Raw genomic sequence first — 27,572 nt, forward strand, 5'->3', positions numbered from 1 at the left:
GACAATTATTTTCATACTATTCTATTTTCTATTTTCTTTACTTTCCTGCAGTGCTGCCCCAGCCCACGTGACTGCTGCCTGTCACCATCTTTTAATATTTATTATTTGTTCTATGGTAGCACCTAGGAGCCCTACTCATGGACTAGAACCCCCCCCCCCCCCATACTAGTTTTTGTACGAACACAGAACAAAAAGAAGGTCCCTGCCTCAAGAGCTTATAATGTAAGTGCAAGACAAGAGAAAAACAGGTGGATACCGGCAGTTAGACAGGGAAGTACAAGGAAACAATGGGACAATATGGGTCAGCATGACAGGCAGTGGTACCAGCATGCCAGTGACCTAACTGTTGTGGAGTTTTTTAATAGACAATGCAAAAGAAGAATTTTAAGGAGGGATTTGCAGGAGGATAATGAGGTAGCATTGTGGAAGTTTATAGGGGGGCTCCTCCCAAGTGTGAGGGGCAGCATAGTAGACATAGCACAAAGGTACCTGTTTGAAAATTTAACAAGTGGGCAATGAAGGCTGCCATCCTGGGCTGATCAGAGGCAAGAGTTAACATATTGATAGTGAATGAGAGATGGTAGGTAGGGTGGAGACGTGCTGTGAGGGCCCTTGAAAGTAATCATAAGTAGCTTATATTTGATATGATAGAGAAGGGGGAGCCACTGGAGGGATGCAAACAGAGGGATGAGATGTCAAAGTGACAGGCTAGGAAAATGATCTTTGCAGCTGAATTCTGAATGGATATGAATAGGAAAAGATTGCATTTGTCAAGACCAGAGAAAAGGATGTTGCAGTGACTGAGAGGGGTACCTGGATGAGTTTTAGCTGCATGAATGGATAGGAAAAGATGTTACGCATAAAGGCACAGGATTTGAATCCCTGCCTAAGTGCACAGTACTGCTTCCAAACCACAGATTCATAAGCACACAGGTTGTACTTAAAACGTATTTATCAGCTTGAAAGTTTTTACCAGTTTGAGATACATAATAGAGAATATCAGTGAAAACAGCAATAATTTGGCAAAGAGCCCTTTTATTTGAACCAAAAGAAGCCTTAAGAAGTGGAAAAGGCCACTTCATTATTTAGATTGCTTCTACTCAAAAAACATACTGTAGTCCAGGGGTTCCCACAACAAATGTTTTGGTGGCGCCCGAGTGCACCACCAACTCTTGCTGGTCGCCACTCTGACAAATTTTCCTAAAATATTTAATTACATTTTAGGAAAAACAAATAAATAAGCACATATACAATCCAAATCATTGTAATTTACTTACGTAGTTTTGTAATGTACCATTGTATTTTGGTGCCTCTGACAACAGCTATCTCCCCGGGCTCCCCACCCATCGCCTCTGGCCTCCACTGCCTCCCCCCATGGATCTCCCCTGACCCCCGCTGCCTTCCTGGGCTTCCCAACCCTGCTGCTCACCCACCCCCATTGCCCCAACATCCCTTCCACAGCCTTGCACCACAGGCTCATTCCATTCCTTGCTCTTGACCACAGCGCCTGGTAAGGCCGGCCCTGCTGAAGCCCAGAGCCGGAGCCCTATGGTTGAAGCTGGGCAGTCTGAAGCACAGAGCATGCCGTCAGAGCCCCAAGGCTGAAGGAGGGGAGGAGGGTTAAGCCTGCCCCTGGAATCCCACAGCTAAAGTATGGGGGAGAGCAAAGCCCGCCCCCCCCCAAGATCCTCCAGCTGAACCAGGGGAGGAGGACTGAAGCCTGCCCGTGGAGTCCTGCGGCTGAAGATGAGGGGGAACTGAAGCCCTCTCCCGGAGCCCCTGGGCGCTGCAGGGAGGGGAAGCAGCTTTGCCCAAGAGGCTATTGTAGCCACAGGAAACCCCCCTGGTGGCCGCATTTGAGAAACGCTGCTGTAGTCGAACAACACGTAATTCTATATTTGGATGATGTAAAAGCAAACACTCCATCGAACCTCAGAACACAAAATCAAAAAGCTCTTGGCTGCTGCATCAAATTATCAGTACACACAGGCAAAATGTATTTTTGTGAAAATTAATCTCTTGAAGAAAACAGCCCTGCTTAGTGCATTGGTACTGGAGTCTCTCCTCCGCCCCCTCCTTTGGTTAAGAAGACCTGAAGACACAGAAACTGATAAACTTGTTACTCTGGGTTTTGATACAGTTCAGTAGGGTGATGCCGGCTACCATTGTGGAAAACCAGCAATTTGATTAACAAATTTCAGCACTAATTTGTCATCATGTGTGCTAGTCAGCATTTGGGGTAAGATCTGAGCTGCAGCAGAACAGCAGTTTTTTTGGTGACATAAAGCAGATCCCCTGGCCTGACCTAGGAAAACAACCCTTTCGGAATGTAGTTACCCTGCTGTTATTTGGATAAGTGGAGGCGCACTATTTAGTTCTGACAGTCTCCCATGCAGCTGCTGTTGTGCTATATTAAACACAGTGTATATTAACAAAGCCAATTTCCATTGCAAATCCTGAAACTATCTTCTCATTCCCTAAAGAAATTGTGAAAAATCTCTGAACTTGAGGAAACAGGAAATTAACCAGATGTGATCAATGAAGTGACAATGTAGCAAGTTCCCAAGGAACAGCACTGCCTTCCTGCATTATTTAAAAAGAGGAGGAAGAAAAAGGATAAGAATGTGTGAGGGGATCATTCTCTCATAAATGCATGGGGGAATTTATGCAGGTAGCTTCCATCAGCACTAATGGTATTGACTGCATTCATCACCAGCATAGGAGGATGGGAGATTAGACCTCTAGCCCCAAAGGCATTTAACCAACTAGAAAAAGTAAACTTGCCTCCATTACTCAATGTCACACTTCCATTCTGTCAAAACATAAATGGCAAACATCTGGATGGTTTTCTGTCTAGAATACATGCACAAAGGAGCAATCTCAATTTAGCCCAAAGAGACCAGGCACCAGGACTTCTTTTTCACAGACACATTGTGTTTTCCAACAAACTATTTCTGTGAAGGACTTCACCAGCCATGAATTAATGGTTGTTCTGCTCCTTCTTATCACTCAGGTACTGAGCGGTCAACTGACAAAAAATTTGCACTATAGCCTCCTACTCAGTAGCTCTGTCTCTAGACAATACTTCCTCAGTTATAACTTATAAGTGATCCATTTATATTTTAATTTGATTATATCAAACTGTGTGGGCTCAGACTGGTGAACCCAGTCACAGAAATCCAAATCTGAGATAGGATGAAGTTGGGGAATTTCTGGACTAAGCCTTACAGTATTCCAAGCCCTGAACAGAGATTCTTAACAAGAGAGGAGAAACATAGGCTAAGTTACCTGGCACACTGTGCAATAACCAGTCCCTCAGACTTCTGTGCATAGCAGATCTCTCCAAATCTGGAGAGAGACCTAGGCTGTAAGAAGGATCCTGCTATTTTAATTCTGTTCCAAATCCAGACTAAGGGTATCTAAACATGTAGATCGATCTACCCGGATCAAGCGGCAGTGAAGGCACGTTCAATTGATCCGGAAGTCCATTCAATTAAACCACCTCCTCAAAAGGCGTAGCGCTGCATCGATGGGAACGTATTTCCCGTCAGTGAAGACGGCACGCTAAAGGAAAGTTAGGAAGTCGACGGGAGTTACACAAGTTACTCCATGTAGTTTGCGTAACTCCCATCGACTGCCGCCGAATTTCCTAGTGTGTACTAAGCCTAAGACCTTTGTGTAGATAGACAATTACAGCATTTTTCCTGAAGGGTTCCCCCATGTTCCATCAGCAAATTAAAGGGACTTGGAAATGGTGTTTATTTCTGAAAATGTTGTAACTATTGTTACCCACAACCCCTACATTTATTGCAACTGACAGAGATTGGGGGAGGTGAAATATTCCAACTCCCACCCCCAATTTATTTTGTGTATTTGACACCACTTTGCAGATAGTCTATTGACTGTTTTGTTTCTGGTGCATACCTTCTCCAAGAAGGAGTCTGCAAGAAGGAGTTTGCTAGTAACAGCAGCAGCAGAATTGAAACTGAAGGTGAACAGACAGCAAGAACCAGGCAGGTGTGTGGACACTGAACAGTGGGAAAGGGGGGGAGAGAGTGAGGAGGAGCAGCGGGCCTGAGCACCTTTGGTGATGTTAATCTCAGGGCTTGCCCAAAAGACCCTTCTAAACATCAACAGGGAAAGAAAAAACACGTAACAATTTCAAGGAGTCAGTTGATTTAAAAAAGCCACATTGACAGTGTCCATTTAAATCATAAAACATATCTCAGGCTTACAAAGGCAGAGTGGAGACAGGAGACTTAGGAAGCAGGACGGTTGAAGAGGAAGTCGCTATACAAAATGCTACTCAGCAGATTGCTCAGCCTACTTGAGTGATCAGAAGAAGGAGAGGCCCGCCCACTAATTAATTCCAGACTAGTGGAGTCACATACTGATACAAATGCATCTAGAATAGCTCCCACCTGAGACGAGATTGAAATGTTTAAAACAGTGGCCAGGCAAATTCTCAAAACCACTTAGACGGTCTCTCCAAAATATCTTTAAGAAGTCCCCACCCCATGTGACTATCAGAAAAAAAAAATTCCTTAACAATTCCCTTCTTCAAAACCAACTGATCAAGAGAATAAATGCTATTAACTTTCAGTCCTAACTAAGCTAATCCTTTTGTTCATAAACCCTTTATTGTGAATATGCCAAGATTTTTTATTTAGAATCAATCTGGGTAAGCTCACTAATAATTCAAAACAGGGATAGGATTGGGGGGAGGGAGGGAAGAAGTGCAGAAATGGTGTTGGGAATGCAAGGGGGTGTGTGTGTGTGAGAGAGAGATGGAAGAGAAAGCTAATAATACTATGTGCTACAGTGGGAGTGAAATATACACTGCCACTAATAAAAGAAACTACAATTAAATCAGAGTGCTTGTAACCCTTGATGCGGGTTCTTTTGACAGAATGATAACAAGTCAAGTGCTGCCTGTACAGCTTTGGCTACTGGTACAGTGTAACTGCTCTTACTTCTGTCACACCTGTTCCGTGGCCTGCTAAATGATAATGCTAAATGATAATTCTTTTAATGATAAAGGAGTGCATAAGCACCCACTCTTCATTGCCTTTTAACACTGTTAGACTCCCCGTTAATTGAGGGGAAGAAAATTGGAAGCCAACTGATAAAAAATAACCCAACCTGGGTGTGTGGACTGACCTTGGTGCACTTCTGAATGGTTCAGAGAGTGGGAGCCCTGCTGATGGAGTAAAAAATAAGCATCACATCCATGAAAATGGAAGAGTTCGCAAGATTTTGGCAATACAAAAGGATGTATTAAATGCTATGTACAACTCGGGTGTTGTATAAATAATAATGAAATACTCCTAAGTTCTCCTCATTCATTCCAACCCTTCTCATGGAAGTGGAGCCCTAAGGATTCAAACTTTCTCTTGCTTATCTAGTTCCTCTTGAGGTCCTGATAACATCAGTACCTTACCTTCTTTCCCACAGAGAACCTCCTGGGATGCCTCTGAAACCGATCAACTCCTAAATTAGTGAGAGTCATTGCCATTGAACAACACAAAGCATTCCATCTTTCTTCCTTTTCATAAGCTGAATATGCTGCCCCACCCCAATCTTTCCAGCCCATGGCAGCGCAAGAAAGGTAGAGAAGGAAAGGATTGTGACCCACATCTCCAGCACCACCATGTAGATACAACCACTAATCCAGCCACTACTCATTTTTAAATCAGTTTTCACTCTGACCTACTGTGACAAAATGGAGCATTCAATATTTGTAATGACTAAGGAGCTTCAACGACAAGGGAGTGCTGTCTGCTTCCATTAAGTACTATTTGCCATACAAATCTGTGATAAATTAGTAACTAAACATTCAGTTTGTACTGGGGATGATAGATTCTGGATGTTCTTTAGTTATGAGTGGTAATACAGGACCTCTGGCTCTCTGATCACAAATCAACCTGAATTATTCTGTCCATAGAAGCAGCAAAGGAAAGCAAAAATGGGTGTTTCACAACACTTGATTATAACCTTTCCCACCACTGCCACGCTGGTGCATGCCAGCCCCCTTACTAACATATACAAGTTGTATCCTGCTCAGCTGAAAAGTAAAAAGCACATGCCTGTCATGCTGCTTAGGGATAGCTAAATCAACATTCTGGTTTTCTTAAAAAATTCACAAGGCGTATGGGTTGATTCTCTATTGTGCAATGGCCCTGTTACACAGCGCCAGTATTGTAAAATGGCCAAAACAGAACCCCAGGAGTGTTCTGTTCCTCCTCTATAACACTGCTACAGAGTTCCTGGAGTAGCTCTTCTTCAGCCCCAGTGCTGGGGTGGGAGGAGAGACAGACAGAAGAAGAGAGCACGGCTAGAGGAAGCAGAGTGTAAGCTGTGCCAGCTGACGCTGTTTTACCTGACATCAAAGAGTGAGGCCCCAGACTATGATAAAGAATAAAGAAAAAAAGCCCCCTTGTTTCTACCCACCTCTCCCTCCAAGACCAAGAACAGAGCAACTAACCGACTGTCAGGCCCTCAGAGCTAACAGGGATGTTTTAACAATGTCTTGTCTTTAATTTCAATGAAAACAAACCTTCAGTGGTTATAAACAACATTTATAGGTTTTTATAAATATATAAACTATTTATTTGTTTGCACCCTACATTACAGCAGGACTGGGTTAGACTACGGCTATGTCTACACAGCAATTTAACACCTGCAGCTGGCCCAGGTCAGCTGACTCAGGCTCTGTCTGCGGTGCTGTAAAATTGCTGTGTAGAAGTTTGGGCTCAGGCTGGAGCCCAAATGGCTACATGGCAATTTTTAGCCTTGTAGCCCAAACCCATGAGCCTGAGTCAGCTGACCCAGGCCAGCCAAGGCCGTGTCCTGGGTTTTTTATTCCAATGTAGAGGTACCTGATGAGATCTGGAAGGGAAACTCACTAGAAAAGGGAAACTCACTATTCTATTATCCTTGTCCCAGTGTTTAAAAGGAGACAATCAGAATGTTATTACCTAAAATCTTAGAATAAAAAACAAGGGTTTTAAGAAGTGCCCCATTATCCCGTTAGCCTGGCTACTAGAGACTTCCAGCACACATCGGTAAAGTTAATGGAATTTGATATTCGTGTGTGGCAAGATAAAACGTTATTCAATGGGAAAAAAACACTCAATGCAACCCTATTACTGGGCCTAGACCTATTCTATAATTTACAAACTACATTGCTTAGGAGTGAAAACAAAATAATGTCATTGCCAAACCTAATCAGTGAAGACTGAAAGTGTATAATTTACTGGGTCTCCAGTGACACACCAAGAGTTACTATGACCCCAATAAAGGATCAGTGTGTTCATACAGGCATATCTTGGCAACACCTGAAATGAACTGACCATGAAATCCAGCCTAATAGAAGTGATGTCTTTGAAATAAAATCTCATGAGCTGTAATAGTACCAGTTCCAGTGTGTGTAGGCATGTCTTGATATCCTGGTTGGTTTTACTGTTTCTTTTATCCAAATTATTTTGAACCCCTCTAGATTATGGCAACCTGAAGGACCCATCAGCCAGCTGAGCTTGTGACACTCACGGCAGATACCTGTCTGACTCCCAACGTTTCATGTGTTGCCACCTTTCCTCCTCAACTCTAGAATACCTCTCAGAATTGGCCCCCATCACGAGACCTCAAGCCAGCTCTTTTCCCACATTTAGATTCAGACCCACATGCCATTAGAGCTTACTCTGACTCCATGCTATGCTGTGATGGGTTCAAGCCACTCAGCCGCATTGAGATCCAACTGGCTCCTGACCCAGCAGCAAGGCTTCTCAGCTCCCTGTTGAATACCAGATTGTGGCTGGGTACAGAGGAACTAAAGAGCCTTTGTTTCTGACTGCTGGGGTTGAGGGAAGGGTGGGAGAAAGGAAAACAGGCTCAGAAAGAACTACTACAGCAGACAGAATGGGGAGTGAATGAGTATTGCTAGGAGAGAGAGTGCTAGGTGAGAACCAGGGAGAGAAGAGGAGAGCGGTGAGTGTCAGAAGGAAGTTAAAAAGGAGCAGCAGAGAACAGGCAGTAGAGGAGAGAAAATGAGATGAGCAAGGAAAAAGAGGCAGTACGTAGAGCAGGGGGTTTATATATACATAATGTATATATACAAAAACAAACAGAGGTGATGGGTCTGCAAATAAAGAGTAAAAATACCGTAAAAAGGTTGGGACAGAGAAAGAACCAAAGGCATGCAGAGTGATATATATTGTTTTTCTCTCACAAAGCCCTATACTGCACCTAGTTTTATTCTTAAAAAGGAAGTGAGGGGAGTGTTGAGCACCCTTTTCTTTCTCTCTCTGTTCCTGCTCCCCAAACTTAGCTGTCAAAACCCCCCCACACACACGCACACCACTTGCCCAAACTAACATTCTGTTTGCATACCCAGTCACATTAACCTCCCTGTTATTTCAATTTGTCATCATTCATCACTGAAATGAAAAGTTGCACAATAGCCAAAAACTTTACTTTTGTCAAAATTTGAATGGTTATAAAAATAATAGAACAAGCAACACACACACCAATATGAACAAATCCTCATTATATCATGAACCAGAGCACATAAAACACTGCCCCCCCAAAAACTCTGCACAACTGTTTTTTATAGGAATATATTTGTACAATGTTTCTTTAAAGTCAGTCACGTACTGTACCTTTACTTCACTGGCTGTTTAGCATGTTATATACTTAACGTTATCACAGCTTTCCTTCTTTGGCATATTTCCCCTCTCCTTCCTTCATACAGTAGTCTCCCGAGTCTGAACTTTCAGCAGCCAAATATGTATTAGCTGTCTCACTGGCATTTGGCCATGTAAGTCAGAATGTTATAGAAGTTAAGGCTGTGTCAGGATTTCCACTGTAACACCCCTCCCCCACTCATTCACACCCTCTCTCACACACATGCATATGTACATATGTGCACACAATTTTTTGTTTGTTTTTTGAAGAATTTAGAATGCTGGCATTAGACAAAACGTTATAGGTCGAAAGTTAGAAGGAAACACTTGTTTTCAAAATAAAATAAAAGTTTGGCCTTGTTTCCACACTTGTGAAACAAATGGAGGCTTACTGGGTTTGGGTGCCCGATTGCACCTATTTAACTGAATTGGTGCTTCTGTTTCAACATGCTGCATCTTTTTCCTCCACCCCATTTGTCTACCATCTATTTCCATTAGTCCACAAGCAGCAAGACTCCAGGCATATCTTACCTCCCTGCTCCTTAGCATGTCCCTGTTTTCCCCAGCAGTCTTCCACCTTATTTCCCACCTCCACTTACAACTTCTGATCATAATTCTAAAATCCTTCTTCCCTTAGATCAGTGGTTCTCAACCTATTTACCACAGTGTGCCGCATATACAGCCCACAACGTGTTATGTTGGCTGCATCCAATGCTACCTGGATAGCCCCAAGTATGTCACAGGGGCCGCAGCTGTGTGCTGATTGGGCTGCAGGTTGAGAACAACTGCCTTAGATTTGCTCTAACAGCCCCCATCATGCATTTTGCAGCTCCACAGCAAGTTCTAGTAGCACTACTCCATTACAAGATCCTATTTACCTCCAGTTTACCTCCCAACCCCATGACAAGCTCCAGTATATTTCCACCCCCTCTGTTCGTCCTCCAGTCTCAGAAACAAATTCTGACTGACTACTTCTTTCTTCTCAACTTTCTTAAGGCAGGTCTACACAAGAAGCGCTGCATGGATGCAGCTGCGCCACTGTAGCGCGTCTGGTGAACATGCTGTATGCCAACAAAAGAGCGCTCTCCCATCAGCATAATTACTGCACCTCCACGAGAGGCGGAAGCTATGTCAGCGGGAGAGCGTCTCCTGCCAACATATCACTGGTGTGGACAGCGCTTAGGTCGCGGTGACTCGCATCACTCAATGAGTGTCTTTTTCACATCCCTGAGTGACACAAGTTAGATCGACTTAAGCGGTAATGTAGACCTGCCCCCAGCAACTCCCAATTCCCACCCTGCATCCCAGCAGTTCTCAATCACACCTACCCGCCACACCACAATTCCCAGAGAATGAGCCAGCTCTACTCCTCCCTTGCACATTTTCAGTCCTTACTACATCTGAATTCCGCCACCTGCTACATGCAATTCCACATCCATTCTTGGCTCCCAGCCACAAATAGATGACATCTAATACACACAAATGCATGAAGTTCAGATCACCTTCCTATTCTCTTAGAAACAATCTCCCAAATGGGAATGAGGACAGAAGCTGCAGAGCCTAAGTCCCACTTCATCAGTCACCCAAACATGCTCACAAACTCCTCCAGCTTGGTGGGGTTTTAGTTGCTCATGCAAGTTGTGGGTGGGTTTGCCACATTGAAGAGTGCTAGAAAATGACAGACTATGCCTCCAAATATAACAGGGTGAGAAAAATCTTTGAAGAGTAACTACATTTTAGGACCAGTAAAATTTCAAATTGTCCATGTAAATGGAGAAATAATTAAGCAATAAATTAAACAATAAAAATAACTTGGATATCAAAGAGAGAAGAGGGTGCTTTGGTGCCCATAAACTGTTCAGTGTGGACCGAGGTTGTTAGGGGAGTGTCACAAAGGCAGAATTTGAACAGCTTTTTATGCATGCATCCATACATATGAAATATTGATTGTCCTTGGCCTGATTATCTTTTGTTTCTGTATATTAAATTATATTAGCCGCTTATATCGGTAGACTTCTAGTCTATTTAATTCTGAACTTTGATCTCCTCCCTTTATCCTGACTGCACCTTCCTTTCTCTTCACAACCTGTTTTCTGTCATCAGCACATTTAATCAACTGACTGCACATTTATTCCTCCAAATCTCTGATCTGTTATGAGACTGTAATATTGACCTTTGTGGCACTCCTCTAACAACCTCAAGTCTACACTGAACAGTTTGTGTGCATATGTATATAATATGAATTTTAGTGCCAGACTAGCTGGATCAGTTTCCAGTGGTGTTAACCTAGCACTAAAATTCAAGCGCATTTAGTACTTAATTTTTTTAAATGTTTACTGTATTTTATTTATTTGGTCAGCGTAAGCCAGTTAAACAATAATTTAAATTAACTTCAATAATATTATATTTAATATTTTGAAAGAGGGAACACATTTAAGTCTGAAACTTTCCTGAGGCAACAAGGAGAGATGCTAAAAGATTGTCTCTTTCTTTTGTCAATAAGTTTTCAGCAAAAACAACATATTACATCACGTACACTAAGAGTTATTTTACCAATATCCTTTTTGGCAGCAGTGATTATGCTGTTATGCACAGCTGGATTCAAATGTGGTTATAGATTTTTTAAAGGGATGATCTTATTTGATTGCTCTTAATTTTGCCTTTCACTAGGTTACTGGATATTCGTGTTCTATAGTTTAAAAGAATTTAGAAGAATGGAACTGTTGGACTTGGCAGATGAACACTTGCATTCTTGAAGTCCACATCAACAATTTTTGAGGCATAACTTGTATAGCTACAACAAACAGCTAGTTTACATCCTCATTGCATCAGCTAAAAACCGCCACTGTTTGGGAAAAAAAGAGTCTGGACAGATGTTTGCTAAGGAAACCGGAACTGATACAGCAAAGCTTGTGGGTGTAGGGCACCCCACTGTGCTGTCATAACATATTAAAATGAATGAAAAAGAGCCGCTATTAAAATAATCAGAAATGGGATTATTATACCAAGATGCAGCAAATATAAACAATTGAAAAAATAGAGTTTTTCTTCTTAAGATAAATCCAGAGAGGCACAAATTCATTGTTATTAACAAAAGATGAGATCAGAAGTTCCCAAACTGTGCTCTGGAGAGAGCTTCAATCGTGGTCTATGGAGAGCTGGGCAGCCCCAGGGAGCTGCCCATCCTGCTCCCCCTTAGTGCAGCTCCAGCCAGAACTCCAAAAAGCATACAGCTGCAGCTACTCTCTCTCCATCCCTGATCCAGGAGGGGGGCAGGAGGTGCCAACCACTACTGCCAGGGTGCTGGAAAAAGAACACTGATTGAAGAAGAAAGGAACCAAATAGGGCTGAAGGCATGAGTGTTTAGGAATGGAATGGATAGGAGAAGGTGCTCTGGAAAATCTGCTTGGATTGGGAAGGAGAGGAATAATTGAGGGGGGGAGGCCCTGAATTGAGGGAGGGAATAGGAGGAGCACCAGGGAGAAACGTGGCTGCTGGAAAGGAGGATAGGATAAGAAGGAGGGAACACTAAATGAAGGGAGAAGGAGAGCATGTTGTGGACACTAATGTATGGGGGAGTAGGATCCTGGAAAGCACTTCAGATGGGAGGAGGTCTGGTCATTTGAGGGACAATTTTAGAAGAAAACTCAGATTCAGCTGGGAAGAATGGAATTGATTCCAAGTGTGCGCTGAATTTCAGTGAGGAAAATAGATGTTCATTGTGGAGAGGAAATTAATCCTCTTGGAGTGGGGATTTTTTTTTTCAATTTGTTCTCAGGTGATGGAAACTGTGAGGAACAGATGGTAAACTGCAAACCTGATAATGACTTGGTGAGTGTAGAGCTGTGATCCCTACTAGTGACAGGCTGAGAATTTGCACATCCCTTTATGGCTGTGTTATCCCATCTGCCCTATTCCACCTGGGCCTGCTTGTTTAATTCACCACCTGTTATGTCTTGCCTTCTAGGCACTAAGATCTCTGAGGCAGGGACTTTTATTATATGTATGTACAGTGCCTAACACAATGGAGTCCCCCCAACTGATTGTGGACTCTACCTGCTAATGCCGTTTAAATGTTAAATAATATTGAGTGGAATTGGCTTTGAATGTAATGGTCTGGGGAAAACAGATTTTGAAGTATGGGTGTCCTGATTTGGCAGCAGGGGAGGAGAAGGAAAGATGGTTCACAAGATGACTCCCTAATAAAACACAGTCTAAACTATGAAAAGATTTTAGAACCTCTGGACTATACCATCCATTGAATAGGCCTGACTGGTAATATATTCTTGTTCCAGCAAAGAAAGGCAGTTCTAATTCAAATGGAAGTAACAAATTAAACAGCCTTTTTAATATATTAAGAAACATTTTTCTTTTGTTTTTAAAGCTCTGTCAGAGTTACATTGTGCTGCTCCCACACGGAAAGAGACTGGCCTGTTGATGTCTCAGAGTTCGGATAATGTCAAGTTATTCACACTGCTAATCTGGTTCCATTGTTCTGACTTGGTTAGGGTGTCACTGAAGGCCTCTGCTGACAAGTCCCAGCCCACACATACATAAACCAGCTTGAAATCATTAAAGCAGATTATTGTTTCAGCCAAATTCATATAAACGAAGGACAGTATCTACTTAGCATTCAAATTAGTGCTGCCTATTTGCTACCTATTTAGAGCCTAAGCTTCACTAGGTTTTGTGGGGTTTTTTAAATATACTTATAAGGCTGATTTAAAAAAAAAGTTTATCATGACCAATCTCATAATAAAACTAAGTCGTATCAGAGACTGAAATATGATGTCACTGTAGGAAACTCTGCTTTTTTTAAACCATTTACAGCAGGGGTCGGCAATCTATGGAACGTGTGTCAAATGTGGCACGCGGGATGATTTTGAGTGGCATGCGTCAGGAACAGGGAGAGGTGCGGAGTGGCGGAAAGGGTGGAGCTGGGAGGGGGAGCAGCTGCCACACAGTGCTGCTTGGGTCTGGGAGCAACTCCCAGCCAGTGCACTGGGCCCATGTCAGGTAGAAGAGGCCGGGGCTGGGGGGACACTGCTTGGGGCTGGGAGCAGCTCCTGGCCAGCAGCAGTGGCATGCTGGGGGGGGGGGGGGAAGGAGGGACACACGACACGACTGCCCCTGGGTGCCGGCCTGTGGGGGGACACTGGCCAAGCCCTTGGAGGAGGAGTCACCCCCCGCTGACATCCCCAGAAGCTGCACCAACCTGGCCTCTCAGCCTCCCGTCTTACCGGCCCCTCCTCTGCCCCCACGCCGGGCGCATCGACGGAGCCATGGGGACCCAGGGTGCACAGGAACCAGGCAGCCTTCCTCTTCCTCCCCCACCGCCAGGCTGCCTGGGGGCATCTGCTCCTCTCACTGCTGCTCCCCACCAGAGGGGCCAGGTTGGCGCAGCCGCCAGGAATGTCAGTGGGGGGTGGCTCCTCAGAGGAGGGCCTGGCAGCGCCCTCTCCAGGCCAGCACACAGGCTACACCACTGCCACTGCACCCGCCACCCCCGCACCAGAGGGGGAGAAGAGGGAGAGCAGGAAATGGGCCTGCAGACACACACACCCCCACCATTGCCACCAATGGAGAGAGGGGGCCCAAATACAAATAGTGGCCCCTGGGCGCCGGACACCCATACGCCACTGGCCAGGGCGCTGGGCCTATGGCACATGGGAGAGGGACGGGGCGGGGGCGGGGGGGGGGGAAAGAAGAGGGTCACGGGAGACTTGGCACGCCCCTTCCCAAAAATTGCCGACCCCTGATTTACAGTGTCAATCGGGACACAAGAACAAGGGGTAAACATGAAAGCCATGATTGGAAGGTTATTTATTAACACAATCTACTTAAAATTGCCAAGGATTATGTTTTCATTAAGGATGTGTACACTGCTTAACACAATGGGGTCCCCAAGTCCTGATTGGGCCCTCTAAGCAGTACTGTAATACAAATAAATAAATGATGATAACATGCACATACCACCCATGGACTGTTGATAATTAACTGCCTACAGCAGACAGTTTATGACAAACTACCTTGAATTATTTGCTTATCAATTACTCTGTATTGTAGAACAGTGTTTCATTTACCCCAGCATTCCAATCTCCTTAAAAACAGATTGCATGCTTCACAAAGACATTCAAATGAATGCTTATCCAGTCTCCTACATGATAGGCGATAATTATTTATCTAATGACATGGTTCCACTCTTTGGACTCTTTGGAGCAGATGACGGATTTGTTTCTTGGTGGCATGATATGTTTACAAAATTAAGACTGCCAGTTAATATTTCTGCACTTCCACAATAAAAGGAATTGCAATCTTAAAAGAAAGTACTGAAAAACTTACTCCACTACAAAGGAATTCCAAGATTTTGGAAGGACCTTTTTAAAAGCAGCAGCAGATTTTTCCTATTAAGTTTTATACTTCCGATTGTCTGCAACAAACAAAAACTCTCTGTGGACCAGATATGTGTGCGTCTCCCACAGAGGAGCAGCACCACACATTTGTTCAAGGGCAGAAGTTAAACCAATGCCATAGCAGAAGAGATGCATCTTTTCACCTTAGACAACACCCAGGTCACAACTCAAGATGCTAGACAGAAATGATACATCCGGTGTTAGTTGTTTTTTTTTTTTTCCACGATGAATTTCAGGAATAGATTAACTTGCAGAATGTTTTTAATTACATTAAGTCCTTGTAGTAAAGATATAGAGATTTTAAATGTGATTAAGTCTGCCAGATCCTTAGTTCCTGTAAATGCTTGTGCTGTGGTTGTAGCCTAGAAAAGATGTACTACATAACTGCAAATCTCTCTCTCTCTCTCGCACACGCACACGCACACGCACACGCAAAGCTACTTTATGAATGTTATTCCCCTCATTTATTTACAGAATCACTTTTGAAAGAAAGATCAGAGAATCTAAACAAGGGGTCAGGGCCACGCTTGGCTATCCTTTAAGAGCTTTGACGGCTGGGACATTACTCTAGATATGGGACTATTATTATAATTCTGTTACTTAAAGTTCAATCATGCTGACAGCCATCCTACTTGAGCCATTTGGTTAAATATTTTCCAAAGTCAGGAATTGAACAAATCGAACCTCAAAGCTGTGACAAGTTATTAAAAAAAAAAAAACATTTTCAGCTACCCAGATACAGCAATAGTGTTGGTACAAAGTAGCAATGAATTCAGTAAAATTGAGAACAGAAAAATAGAGAACAGTTCACTAGCTACAAGATGGCTGGCTGCAAATATTGATATGGGCCTTTATCATAGCAACAGTTTCAATAACGTGACCTTTCAATAACCCTTGTTCATGCTATGTGGCTTTATCTACACTATAAGAACAAAGTGCTTCCATTCATAGCACTACTCAAAATTGATTGATGTCTTCCCTAACACATGAGAAATGCTTTACACCCATCATATAGCTCAATTCTTGAAACCATAATTCTTCCTAAAGGCACAGCTGGCTCAATTATAAAACACACAGGGCTTGTTTACACTTACCCAGAAATTCAGCGGCAGTCGACAGGAGTTACGCAAATCACGAAGAGTAGTTTGCATAACTCCCATCGACTGCTTCTGCGCACTGTTCACATTGCGCTATGCTAGTTGAGGAGGTGGACTTATTCAGTCGACTCCCTCATTGATTGAGCGGGTCTCACTGACCGTTCAATCGATCATAAAAGATCAATCTGGCGGCAGCAAATTTGCCACCGCCAGTGTAAACATAGCTCCAATTCTTTTTCTTATATTCCCTTTTCAGAGGCGAGTAGAACTGGTCTCCAGTCCAGAACACTCTCTCAAGATACAGAAATCTGCCTCCTGCCATTTTGAAATTAGAATATTTATAAATGTTCCTCATTTTAAAAAGAAGGGACTATCAATTCAGCAAAATGAGAGATGAATGGCTAATTTCTGAAATAAGTGGCAATTTAAGACAGTGACAAGCTAAAACTTACAATGAGATACTAATCTGTCATACCTGGGAAGGCTCTTACATTCAGATCTGTATATTTTTCACATTTGTGAAGGTGAATTTCCAAAACAGGGAGTGGTCAGACCAAAAATATTATTTTTATTTTAAAAATCCCTTTCCTAGTTGTATGCCACTATCTAAACAGGTGCATCTGGAGCCAATGTAGGGCTCTATCATCCCTTGAGGGCACAGCCTTACACTGGGGATAGTGTCAAGCAAGCATGATGCCTTTACTCTGGTGCTCCACCACGGTTGCTACACCACCCAGTTTCAGGATGCAATGCACAATGCACTTGTGCTCTGCTAGCTCTGCTGGCTGCTGCCAGGCCCCTCCTCATCCCATCTTGGGGAGTCATGAGTCAAATAGCTGGTGCTAGCGTCAGAGAGTCCTGGAGCGCCTTTGCATGCAGCCAGGGGAAGCTCCTTACACACTCCCAACACCCCCATATATCCATCCTGCTACTTGGCATAAACTAGCCCACAACTGAGCACAAAATGTAATTAACTTTAAAAAGGATTAAATTTGCACTCTGGCATCTCATCTTACCTTGAAGTCAACAGGACACTGTTTGGTTACATAGTCATTTACTAGATTCAGGCAAACTGGTCTGCCTAAAATGAGAATCAATTTGAAACTCCAACCTTCTTTTGAACAAAACCCTTCCTATTGTTTGAACGTATCTGGTTAAGAGCACTGCCCAGAGGGGGAAGAAAAAACCTCTGCATATATCCTATTCCCTGCCACCACCCTGGTGACTCCTAAGTAGATCCATTTAGGTCCTTATGGTTATGTCTGAAGAATATCCTCTGCCTTGAAACGATTAGAGCAGAGTGTATAATACAAAAACTTTCATCTGACAGTGGTTTCAATACTTATTAGTGAAAGCTCCCAGAACTACTAGCTAACATCCATCGGAAAAGAAAGAATTTAGCATTCATTTTTTGATCTGACTGCACAGAATTTTTGTTAAGCACCATGAAATATGCAATAAAACTGAACAATATTTTACCAAATTTCTCAGGAAACTCAGAAAGGACAAGCCAGCAGAAGTCAATTCATTTGTTCAGTTGAAATGACTCTCACTTAGGCAGTGAAAAGGTAAAATCACTAGACTCTTCAAAAGTAACTGAACTCCCTGATGAGTGAGGAAGGGTCTTATTTCCAGAAAGCATCATGGGTCAAATTGAGTTCTTGGATAAGTGCCTGTAATGGGAACTGTGCACACAAATTTAGCCCTATGACTGGGATTTACTCTTACCATGACCCTGAAGTGTGAGACACAGATACAGAGAACTGCCTTCAGTCTAATGGAAAAATCATTAACATAGTGAGAGGCAGAGCCATTATGTTGGTGCCAGCGTTTGCTAACAACCCAGAGCAAAGTTAAGGGGAGAAGTTCTTGTTACTGAAACACACTTTTCAAACAGAGGAAAGACTTGAACAGCAAACATAGGAAACCTTGGTCTGTTCACCTTGGCACAGCACAATCCTTAATCCTCCTGCCAACGTCAGTGTATTATGTGCTAATTAGCTAGTCAAACAAGACTTAAATTCATAAACAGTGGCATACAGAAGAGAGGTGTATAAAATAGTTGGGGAAGTTTTTAGTTGCTGTCAGATCACACTTACCTGCAATCCCTTGTAACAGCCCACAGACATTAAAAATACTTTTCTTCATAACACTCTGCACACACATAGTAAAAACAGACACAAATGCCACAGCACAGAGAATCATGATCCCCACAGCTAGGAAAATAGCAGTAGCCTGCCAGAACCCACTGGCAATCTCACTGAAGTTCTCTGCATAGGGACCACAAAGTGTGTCTCGTCTGGAAACCTGCATGTGGGGGATTCTGGTGCAACGCCCATAGATACCCAAAGTCGGATGGTAAGGCTCCTGTGAACCTCCTGTCCTGTTGTCCATATCTTCGGAGCTCACAGGCTTGGCTTTGCCAATTAGCCAATCCGCACTCATGAAAGCTATAAGCTCTGCAAAAGCCACGACAATACTCAGGAGTGTCCACAGCATTGAGCGACAAGTTACAATGACATGACACATATTGATGTCCAGTGCTTATGGTCAGTGCAGTTTGAGAGTCTGAAATCCAAAAAAAGGGGAGAAAATTAAATTAAAAAAAGAAAAAATATCCACAAAAAATGCTGTTTTGGTTCTGCTCTCCCAGCTGTTTCACAATAGCAGGGAAAGAGAAGAAAAAGTTAGCTTCCCAAAGTTTTGCAAGCAGTCCAGTCATTTGTTCTCAGTGTTTAGCTTCTCCTTTTTCTTCTTTGGTTGCTGAGTACTGAAGTACGTGTTTCTGTGTTAATATTCATACTGGCACATGACGTTACAATCCTGCGGGGGAGGGCCCAAGGACTGCCCACTGCTTTTACATCACACACCTAGAGGAGAGAAAGAAGAAGAAAATATTAGCAGAGAAAAAAAATGCTCAGCTCTACCTCAGCAGCTTCAGAGAACAATCCAGTGTTTTGCAAAGATCTAAATCAATATGTGAAAGTTCTAACAAGGGCCTGTCAAATACAGCCTGCTGGAAACTTCCCAGCTTAGACTCAATGGAGTGACTAATCTCCTGCTGCGGTGCTGTACTTACAGTATCTGTTTTGTCCCATCCTACTTGCAGCTGTTTGTCAAAAACTTTGTACGTAAAGTCCCAGCAACTCCAAACGTACTCAGCCACCCCAACACCACCCCCACCCACAACCCACTCGTTGAAACTACTAGCTTTTGGGAGTTATCCAGTAAAATGTTCACACTTCTTCAGGTAGTTTATCTTAAGTGCATTGTTAGAGTACTGCCCTGTATTTGGTGCTGGACTCAAACAAGCAGAATGACATTGGGTACCTCTGCGAAGGAGGCAGTATACAAGCCCTTTCATGTCAGGATCATATGGGACACTCAGTGCAGTGAATGAACTCCATCTCATACTGTTTCACTGAAACAGCTTCATAGCTAGACTGCTGCCTACTGTTGCTGTTCCAGCTTACGTCTCAATGAAGAGCAAGCAAAACAGAAGTACAACTGAGAATAACCCATCCACTGGAACACATCAGATCTATGGAAACGTACCACAGTTCCAAGACCTTGAAATAGTTCTGCAGAACTGATATCGCACTGAATTCTTAATCTGTTTAGCTTTAAGTGAGACCCTGTCTACACTTACCTCCGAGATTCGGAGGCAGTTGACGGGAGTTATGCAAGCTACGCAAAAAAACTGTGTAACTCCCGTCAACTTCTCTGCTCCTCTTCAGCGCGCCATCTTCACTGCACCGCACCGACGGGAACCGCGTTCCCGTCGATGCAGTGCTACGCCACTTGTGAAGGCGGTTTTAGAATGTTGATTTCTGGATCGACTGAGCGGGTCTTCACTGACCGCTCAGTCGATCCAAAGAAATCGATCTGATGGTGGCGACTTTGCCGCCGTTAGTAACACATTGATCAGTGCTGAGTGTGACAGCCTTAGATGATGCATGTTGCTGCAGAAGTTCTTACACATTCAGGATCCCCTCACTGCCAAGCAGCTTACAGATCCAGAAATAGGGCTGTCAATGGACTGCACACTCTCTCAGCACCCTAACTCCTACTCACTGCTCAGTCAATCTGTTCTATCTCCATCTGCAGTCTGAGACTGCATCACAGATATGCCTTAACTCCCCTGCCTATTTCTGCTCCTTCCAGATCAGATGGCTGTATACTCTTGTAGCTTTCCTATTCTCTCTATATTTGAGGCAGGATGAATGATGATTTCATGGGAGTTGAGTGAACCAAATGCAGGTGTGAGGCAATTTAGATGGGATCCTGAAGATTTTATATTGTGTAGGGTCCATCAAAAATCTCAATCCAAATCTGAACTTTGATGCTGAAAGAGGCAATGGAAAGCCTTTGGTAACTAACCCATTTGAAATGGAGTACGCTATTACACTGCTCTATTTATAGACATCAACAGCTCTTAAGTTCTGGTTTGTTCACCCGAGAAAAAACTGTGGTGACCAGCATCAGAGCTTGCAATTGGGCAAAGATACTGTTGTGCAACTATTACAGTCAGGGCTTGTCTTCATGAGGAAGCGATTACAAAATAAGCTAGGGTGTGGAGTTAAAACACACTCACTGCCTCCTCGAGTGGACACTCTTATTCTGCATTAACAGTGCCTTTATGCAATTTATCTTAATCCACTTGTCCACTTAATGCACTAAAGATAAACTGCACATAGGCACTCTTATGCAGAATAAGATTATCCACCTGCGGAGCTACTGTGGAATAGCCATGGCAGACTTTTTGCCTGTGTAGACAAGCCCTATATCTACTTTGATAGTGTATCCAAAAGCTATAGTGAAAAAAATTTGAACAGTAGCTAGTGCAAATTCCAGAATTATTCTGAATTTAATACCAACGAAAACATCATATAAAGGTGACAATTGAGATCACTGGCATCCTCAGTTTACATTCAAACTGCTTCCTTAAAATTAGAAATGGTGCATAACACATTCTTTTTTGCCTGCCTGAGTTATGCCATTGGTGGGGAGAGAGGGGGAGGGGAGAGCAGGAAATACATTGAAGTTAGCTATTCAGAGATGAGAACATAGGTTTTTTTTAAAAGCATACTTAAAAAGAATAAAATACTAATGGCCAACTGTTCTTGAGGGGAAAAAGAACCTAGAACCCAAAATAATTCTTACTGCCATTCATTAAAAGCAGAAAGCCACTGAAAAATTACTACTATTGCCAAATATCTGACGGTTAGAGGGTTCCACTAAGACATTCCTATTACACCTGTCTCAAAACTTTCAAACCACATGATGTGTCAGTAAAGTGAAATGAGGCCTTCATTTAATTTGAGTGCTTTGAGACCAGTGGTGAAATCCTGGCTCTATTGAAGTCTATGGGAAATCCACTCACTTCAGTGGGTTCAGGATTTTACTCTAGGAATTTGGATTTCTCCTCTCCCAGTGTAAGTGGTGGCTCACAGGGCTCGGTTCTTGGTGCCTTCTTTTTCTCTATCTACAATTGCAGATGTACCCAGATAACCTTATACAAGTACTTTGTTTCAACTGTCATTGTCACGTTGATGACACTCAAATCAATGCTTCCCTCAAGTCCAGTCCCACAACTCGGCCTGTTTTTCAGACTGTCGATGACATAATTTCCTGGATGATTTCCTAACAATTTACATTAACATAACTAAAACTAAACTTTGTATTTTTTCTGCCCAAACCCTCTCCTTTATAGCTGAAACGGCAAAGCAGCAAAGAGGGCATCTGCTCCTCTAGTAATTAGGCAATTCATATAAACAGCTGTATGAGGTAAATTATTAAAATGCAATTTGATACATTTTCTTAATAAAACTTGGCAATTAAAAAGAATATTTCACTGTAACTATGAGTATAATTAAAACAATAGTTCAGTTCACTACCTGACTCTCAAAAGGGTGGGGGGAAAACAGAGTGAAGTTTTCGGGCAGATTGATGTGCTTTTGACTCAAATACACCCTTTCTAACAACATACACTAGTCTGTATGCACTAGTCTGCCCAAAAGTGAATTCTCTCAATATTTCTATTTTAAATAATAATTGGAATGCAGGGAAAGTACACTGTAACAATACATTTTTCTGATGTCGCCTGCGCTCTTAAGGAAGAGTTTAATGGAGAAATTCTCTTCTTACTGTATGAGTGACTAATGCAAATAAATACTGTTTACAAAGATAGAAGAGAACGAGGTTCACATTTACTTAAGTAGGTGGAGATTTCATGTGAATGTTGGAAGGGAAAGTCATTAAAAATTTATGATTTGTCACATGTGGCCCAAAGATAACAGAATTTGCCTTGTGACTTGGTACATGGGGTTGCAGTGTCACACAGGTTTGGCTCAGTGGTGCCTCAATCACAATGGAGGTGCAGTCGAGCCAAATCTGAGTGAGTGGCATTGCAACTGGTGTTCAGGGTCACCGGGCCATTTAGGTTTGGCCTGGCTACCTGCCCCTCCATCATGAGGTGAGCCAGGGATAGGAGCTGCTGCTGCAAGTTGAGTGTGGAGAGGACACACTCTCCAGCCCCTTCCCATCCCCAATTCCCACCCCCAAGCTTCCCTCAGTGGTAATTTTTTGAAAGAGTGGGTGCCTCATTTTCAGATTTTGCCCCAGGCTCCCAAAAGCCTCTATTCAGCCCAGTAGATTAGACCACTGGCCCACGTGATCCACAATCCTGTTTCTAACATTGGCCTCTTTCCAGACACTTTTGAGGAAGGTGCAAGAAATATTGCAGTAGACAACAATGGAATAACATGCTCAGAGAGAAAGTTTCTTCCTAACTCTTATGATTTAGTAGTTGGCTTGTGCCCTGAAGCATGTGAGTTTATATCCCTTATTAACAAAAATCCTATCTAACGACACTGGATGTTTTCTTTATACATATAACTGCTCAATCTTTTTAATCCTACTAACCCCTTAGCTTTAATGATAGATTGTGATAATGAATTCCACAAACAAATTATACACTGTGTGAAAATATGTATTTCCTTTTATTAGTTGTAAATTTGTTGCCTTTCATTTTCATTGAATGTTCTTATATTAGGAGAAAAGGTAAACAGAACTACCAAGCCTACCTTCTCCATGCCATGCATTATTTGTATACCTCTATTATGTTCCCTTCATTTGCATCCTCTGTAAAATAAGCATTCCTACACTTACATTTCCCTTCACGGAGAAGATTTTTCCATGACTCAAATCATTCTCATGCCAGTCTCCGAACTCCCACTGTATTTGCTACATCATTTTTGAGAAAGATTGACTAGACCCCACCGCTCAGCAAGCATTAGCACAAATCATACAGAAAGTAAGTTTCATTTGGTTTGAAAAAATGAGCCTTTGTTCAGGTTACTGAGTCACATGGACAATCTAAATCCAATTTAAATGAAGTCTACAGCAGTGTTCAGTGTACTCTCCTCCCTGAGATCCGTAGATTGCTCAGAAACAGCAGTAATTACACAATGTCACTTATGTATAGGGGTAACAACCTTTTGGTTATTATTTTATCAGATATAACATGATTTACCCCAAAATTATCACTCATACTCACTTCCTTTTAAGAGGTTCCAGATTTTCTGGCCAGATGCTATCCGCAGGGCTTGTCTTCATGGGTGTGATTTCTGAAGTGGACTAACATGTTGTGTTTCAATTGGTCCGTGTAGACCCTGCTGGCCAGTACCAAAGATACCCCTAGAGCAGTAGTTCTCACTTTTTTCAGACTAGTGTACGCTTTCAGGAGGCTGATTTGTCTTCCCTACCTCAAGTTCCACCACACTTACAAACCACTTGCTTACAAAATCAGACATAAAAATACAAAAGTGTCACAGCGCATTAGTACTGAAAAATCTCTTACCTTCTCATTTTTACCATATAAAATAAATCACAGCCCCCAGGTTGAGAAACACTAATATACAGTAGAATAAACAAGTCATTGTCTGTATGACATTTTAGTTTGTACTGACTTCGCTCGTGCTTTTCATGTAGCCTGTTGTAAAACTAGGCAAATATCCAGCTGAGTTGATGTACCCCCCCGGAAGACCTCTGCGTACCTCTGGGGTTGAGAACCACTGCCCTAGAGTGAGTTGAGAACAACTGACCTGGGGTAATTCATTTAACATAGTACAGCACTATATTAAAGCACATTATGGAGCCTAGTGTGCACCAGCAGGGTCTACGCAACTAATTAATGTGCAACACATTAGAAATCACACCCCTGTAGTACATATTAGCCTACTGTGTAGACAAGCCCTAAATTACATTAACACAAAGCAAAGTGAGGTCCAATGTCTAACCACTTCCCACTTTTTGTTTTTAATCAGAAAAAACTTTCATTTTTAGAGTGACTTCTGAATGCATAATTTTCTTAAATGCCAATCAGATAAATAAAACTAAATGCTCTTTCCACTTATCTGTATTAGAGAACTGTACTCTCCTCCATTTTGCTTATCTGTGCAAAAATAAATTAAAGTTGGAGGTAGATCCAAATGATAACATTTGAATCCAGGGCTTGTCCTTACATTCAGAAGTGCTCCGTTGCAAGTTTTTGATTAGGCCTATCACAGAGATGAGAAGTACAGTTGCAAAGTTCAGATCTGAGTCAGCTGCATACAGTTGTTGCTTATTAAAAAAAACAACCCAAAAGTCCTGAAATCAAGACATTAGAATAACAAGGTGGGAGCCCTGCAACTACTTTCTAGAATGATTTTATGGCCAGTTCTACATGATCTCCTTGTACTTTTGAATCCTATTAGCTGAAGATGGAACACTCACACCAAATTGTAGAAAGTTAGCTCCCCCCTCATTCTGTCAGCTCAAGAGTGAAAATAAATCATCTTTAGAGAAGTGGCTTTTGGCTCAGTTTAAACAAACAGTTGAATGGAAGGCCACACAGAAAGCCAAAACAGTCCCACTGTATAAAACAACTGCAGGCACAATTAGATCTTTTTTTCCTCATGTTTGGTACAGTCCAAAACAAAACTATACAAAGGAGTTTCTATACCTTTTGTTTACAAAATACAAGTTTGAGCATCATACAATCTAAAATGGGCAGATCCTTTAAGGGTCTTGGTTCTAGTTTTCCTGAAATGTTATTCATTAATGATATTGCAACTTTTGGACTATGAAAATGAAAGTAGCTTCTATTTATGTTGGTGCTTTCGAACACACTATTTAAACAAACAATAAATGAAGCTCACGCTCTAAGTCTGAGTGACTTTCCACAGAGCCCCACCCAGGTCTTTGTGAGACCACAATTTTCACATCTTCCATATAATAGGGTCTACTGGGCAAGTGAGTTGATCACTGTAGTATTCACTCTTGCTGGGCTCAGGCAGAGTAAATGGGCCACTGATCGAAGGAATGCTCCCTGGTCTCTCAGGCAGAAGGGAGAGCACTCACAGGAAATGTGATGTAAGAGGCAGGAAAGAGAGAACTCTGTTTCCAGGTGGGGTTGGGAAGAAAGGAACCCCGCTATCCTAGGAGCTACGAATGAGAAAGGGAGAAAGGATAGAATCTCTCTCCAAGAAGCCACAAAGTGAGAGGGATGAAGAAAGAAAATGAGAGAAGCAAATGGGGAATTCTTGAAATGTAGACTTGACTTGTAAGAACAGCACCATGTTTTCTCATCCCATTTCAGTCCCTTGAAAGTATGCCAGGTATTCTTCTAAAAAGACTTGCAAGGGAGAAATGCTCAATAACCATGCCCTTGTCATCTCATGAATCTCATCTGTCAGGCAACATGCACCTCAGAGTGTTGCACAGTGTGTCATGCACGTCATCACTGAAGTGACAGCCATGAATACCAACTCATTAGGTTAAAAGTGTGTCTCTATTTTTCTCCCCAGCTATCTGTATTTATAGCTTTGTAATGTTGGAAGGGATGCAGACACCACATTCCGCTGCAACAGGAAAGCTGAAATGAGGACCAATATCAAAGTTCAGTAAACATCCGAGAGTGAGCTTTCAAAAAAATGTTAATGTCACCAGTTCTTACTAAAACTCATGTAGCGCTATTCTTGCAGTTACAGATCCATGGTATAGATGCATTCCTAACAGGAAAATGAAGCTTGCTCAGGAAGAGTAAAAGGGAAGGCCAGTCTCACATCTGCAATTTTTAGCACACTTCATTAAAACATCGCAAAATACTTGACAGAGTCACTCATAATATAATGAAAAAAGGAAGACTAAGTTGAGTTGTAATAACTTGGTTGGAGAGAGCGCTCCAAACGCACAGGACAGCAAAAAAGGAGTGATCCAAGGAGGTTTTATTCCCAGTATTCCCCACTAAAATAACATTGCATATGAGCAATATCACCTGTTCCTTAGAAACCAGAAAACAACCAAGTGTAAATTGGATTTCATGTGTTCAGTTAAAAATCCCTTGCATCAGTGTGATGGGGTATACTAACCCCACACTGGGCAACAAGGCGTTAAGGTATTATTTTGGGCCCTGCCAGCCCTGCCCCACCACATCTGCAGCAAATGCTCCATTTGCAGGAATTAAAAGAGAAAGAAATAGCTCATTTGGGCAGCAGAGCTGGAAGAGAATAGACCTGCCCACATCTCCAGCAGCACAGAGCAGAGGGAAGCCTAGAGTCTCTGACACAGCTGCCCCTGAAGAAAAGGAAGATCCACCCCAGAAATAATCAGAAGAGAAGTACCCCCCCCCCCCAAGATACTAGTAATCCCCTCTCACTTACTTGATTTGGATTTCCCCAACAGGGGAAAGACCTGTACTAAGCTGACCCAGAGGCAGGGGAGTGAGGAGAGGAAGTGGCCCAGGGAGGGCAGCCTTAAGCAGCCTTGGATGCAAAACCACTGGTAGCCCCCAAAAGGGTCCTGGGTTGGAGCCCGGTAGAGTGGGAGGGCCCAGGCTCCCTTCCCCACAACTCCCCTTCTGGTCACAGTATGCAGCTTTCATCACTAGGCCATGCTTCTCTACCAAACCCCGAGGCAGGACCATCAGCTATATATTGATTATTGCTGTAAACTTGCAAAGGTTCCCTAGAATATGCGTCATGATATGCTGTTAAAACAGTTGACATATTCTACCCAAGCAGCTGCATTTCACTGGAAAGGAAGGTAATGCCAAAATGCACCATGTAATGTCTATAAAGTGCTTTGTCAGGGAAAACATAAGTCTAAGATGTGAAATATTACTAACACAATTTTTGCAAAACTGTTAAAACCCAGCTGAATTACCTTAACTGATTTCATATTTCCTTTTGTTCCATTTGTATCTCACCCTTTTTATTTCAGCTTTGTCCTGTCAAAAATACAGCTTGCAGATGTGAGACCTTAAAGCCTGCCATTTGTGTGTCCAAATTACACATGTGCCAAAGGGTAAGAGAAAAAGTTGACAGAGAATATTGTGC

At 42.6% G+C, this 27,572-nt stretch overlaps 1 protein-coding gene across 1 annotated transcript in view; it reads right to left on the bottom strand.

Moving 5' to 3' along the window:
• Window positions 1–27,572, bottom strand: part of LHFPL2 (LHFPL tetraspan subfamily member 2) — a 166,984-nt gene that overhangs the window by 11,155 nt on the left and 128,257 nt on the right. Inside the window, exon 3 of the mRNA XM_067568939.1 lies at window positions 18,291–19,061. Coding sequence (XP_067425040.1) covers window positions 18,291–18,720 — 430 coding nt within the window. The 5' untranslated portion in view covers window positions 18,721–19,061. The remainder of the gene's footprint in view (window positions 1–18,290; window positions 19,062–27,572) is intronic.

The sequence above is a fragment of the Emydura macquarii genome, unplaced genomic scaffold, assembly GCF_026122565.2.
Source record: "Emydura macquarii macquarii isolate MOO-44397 ecotype Brisbane River unplaced genomic scaffold, CSIRO-AGI_Emac_v2 contig_2897, whole genome shotgun sequence".
NCBI lineage: Eukaryota > Metazoa > Chordata > Testudines > Chelidae > Emydura > Emydura macquarii.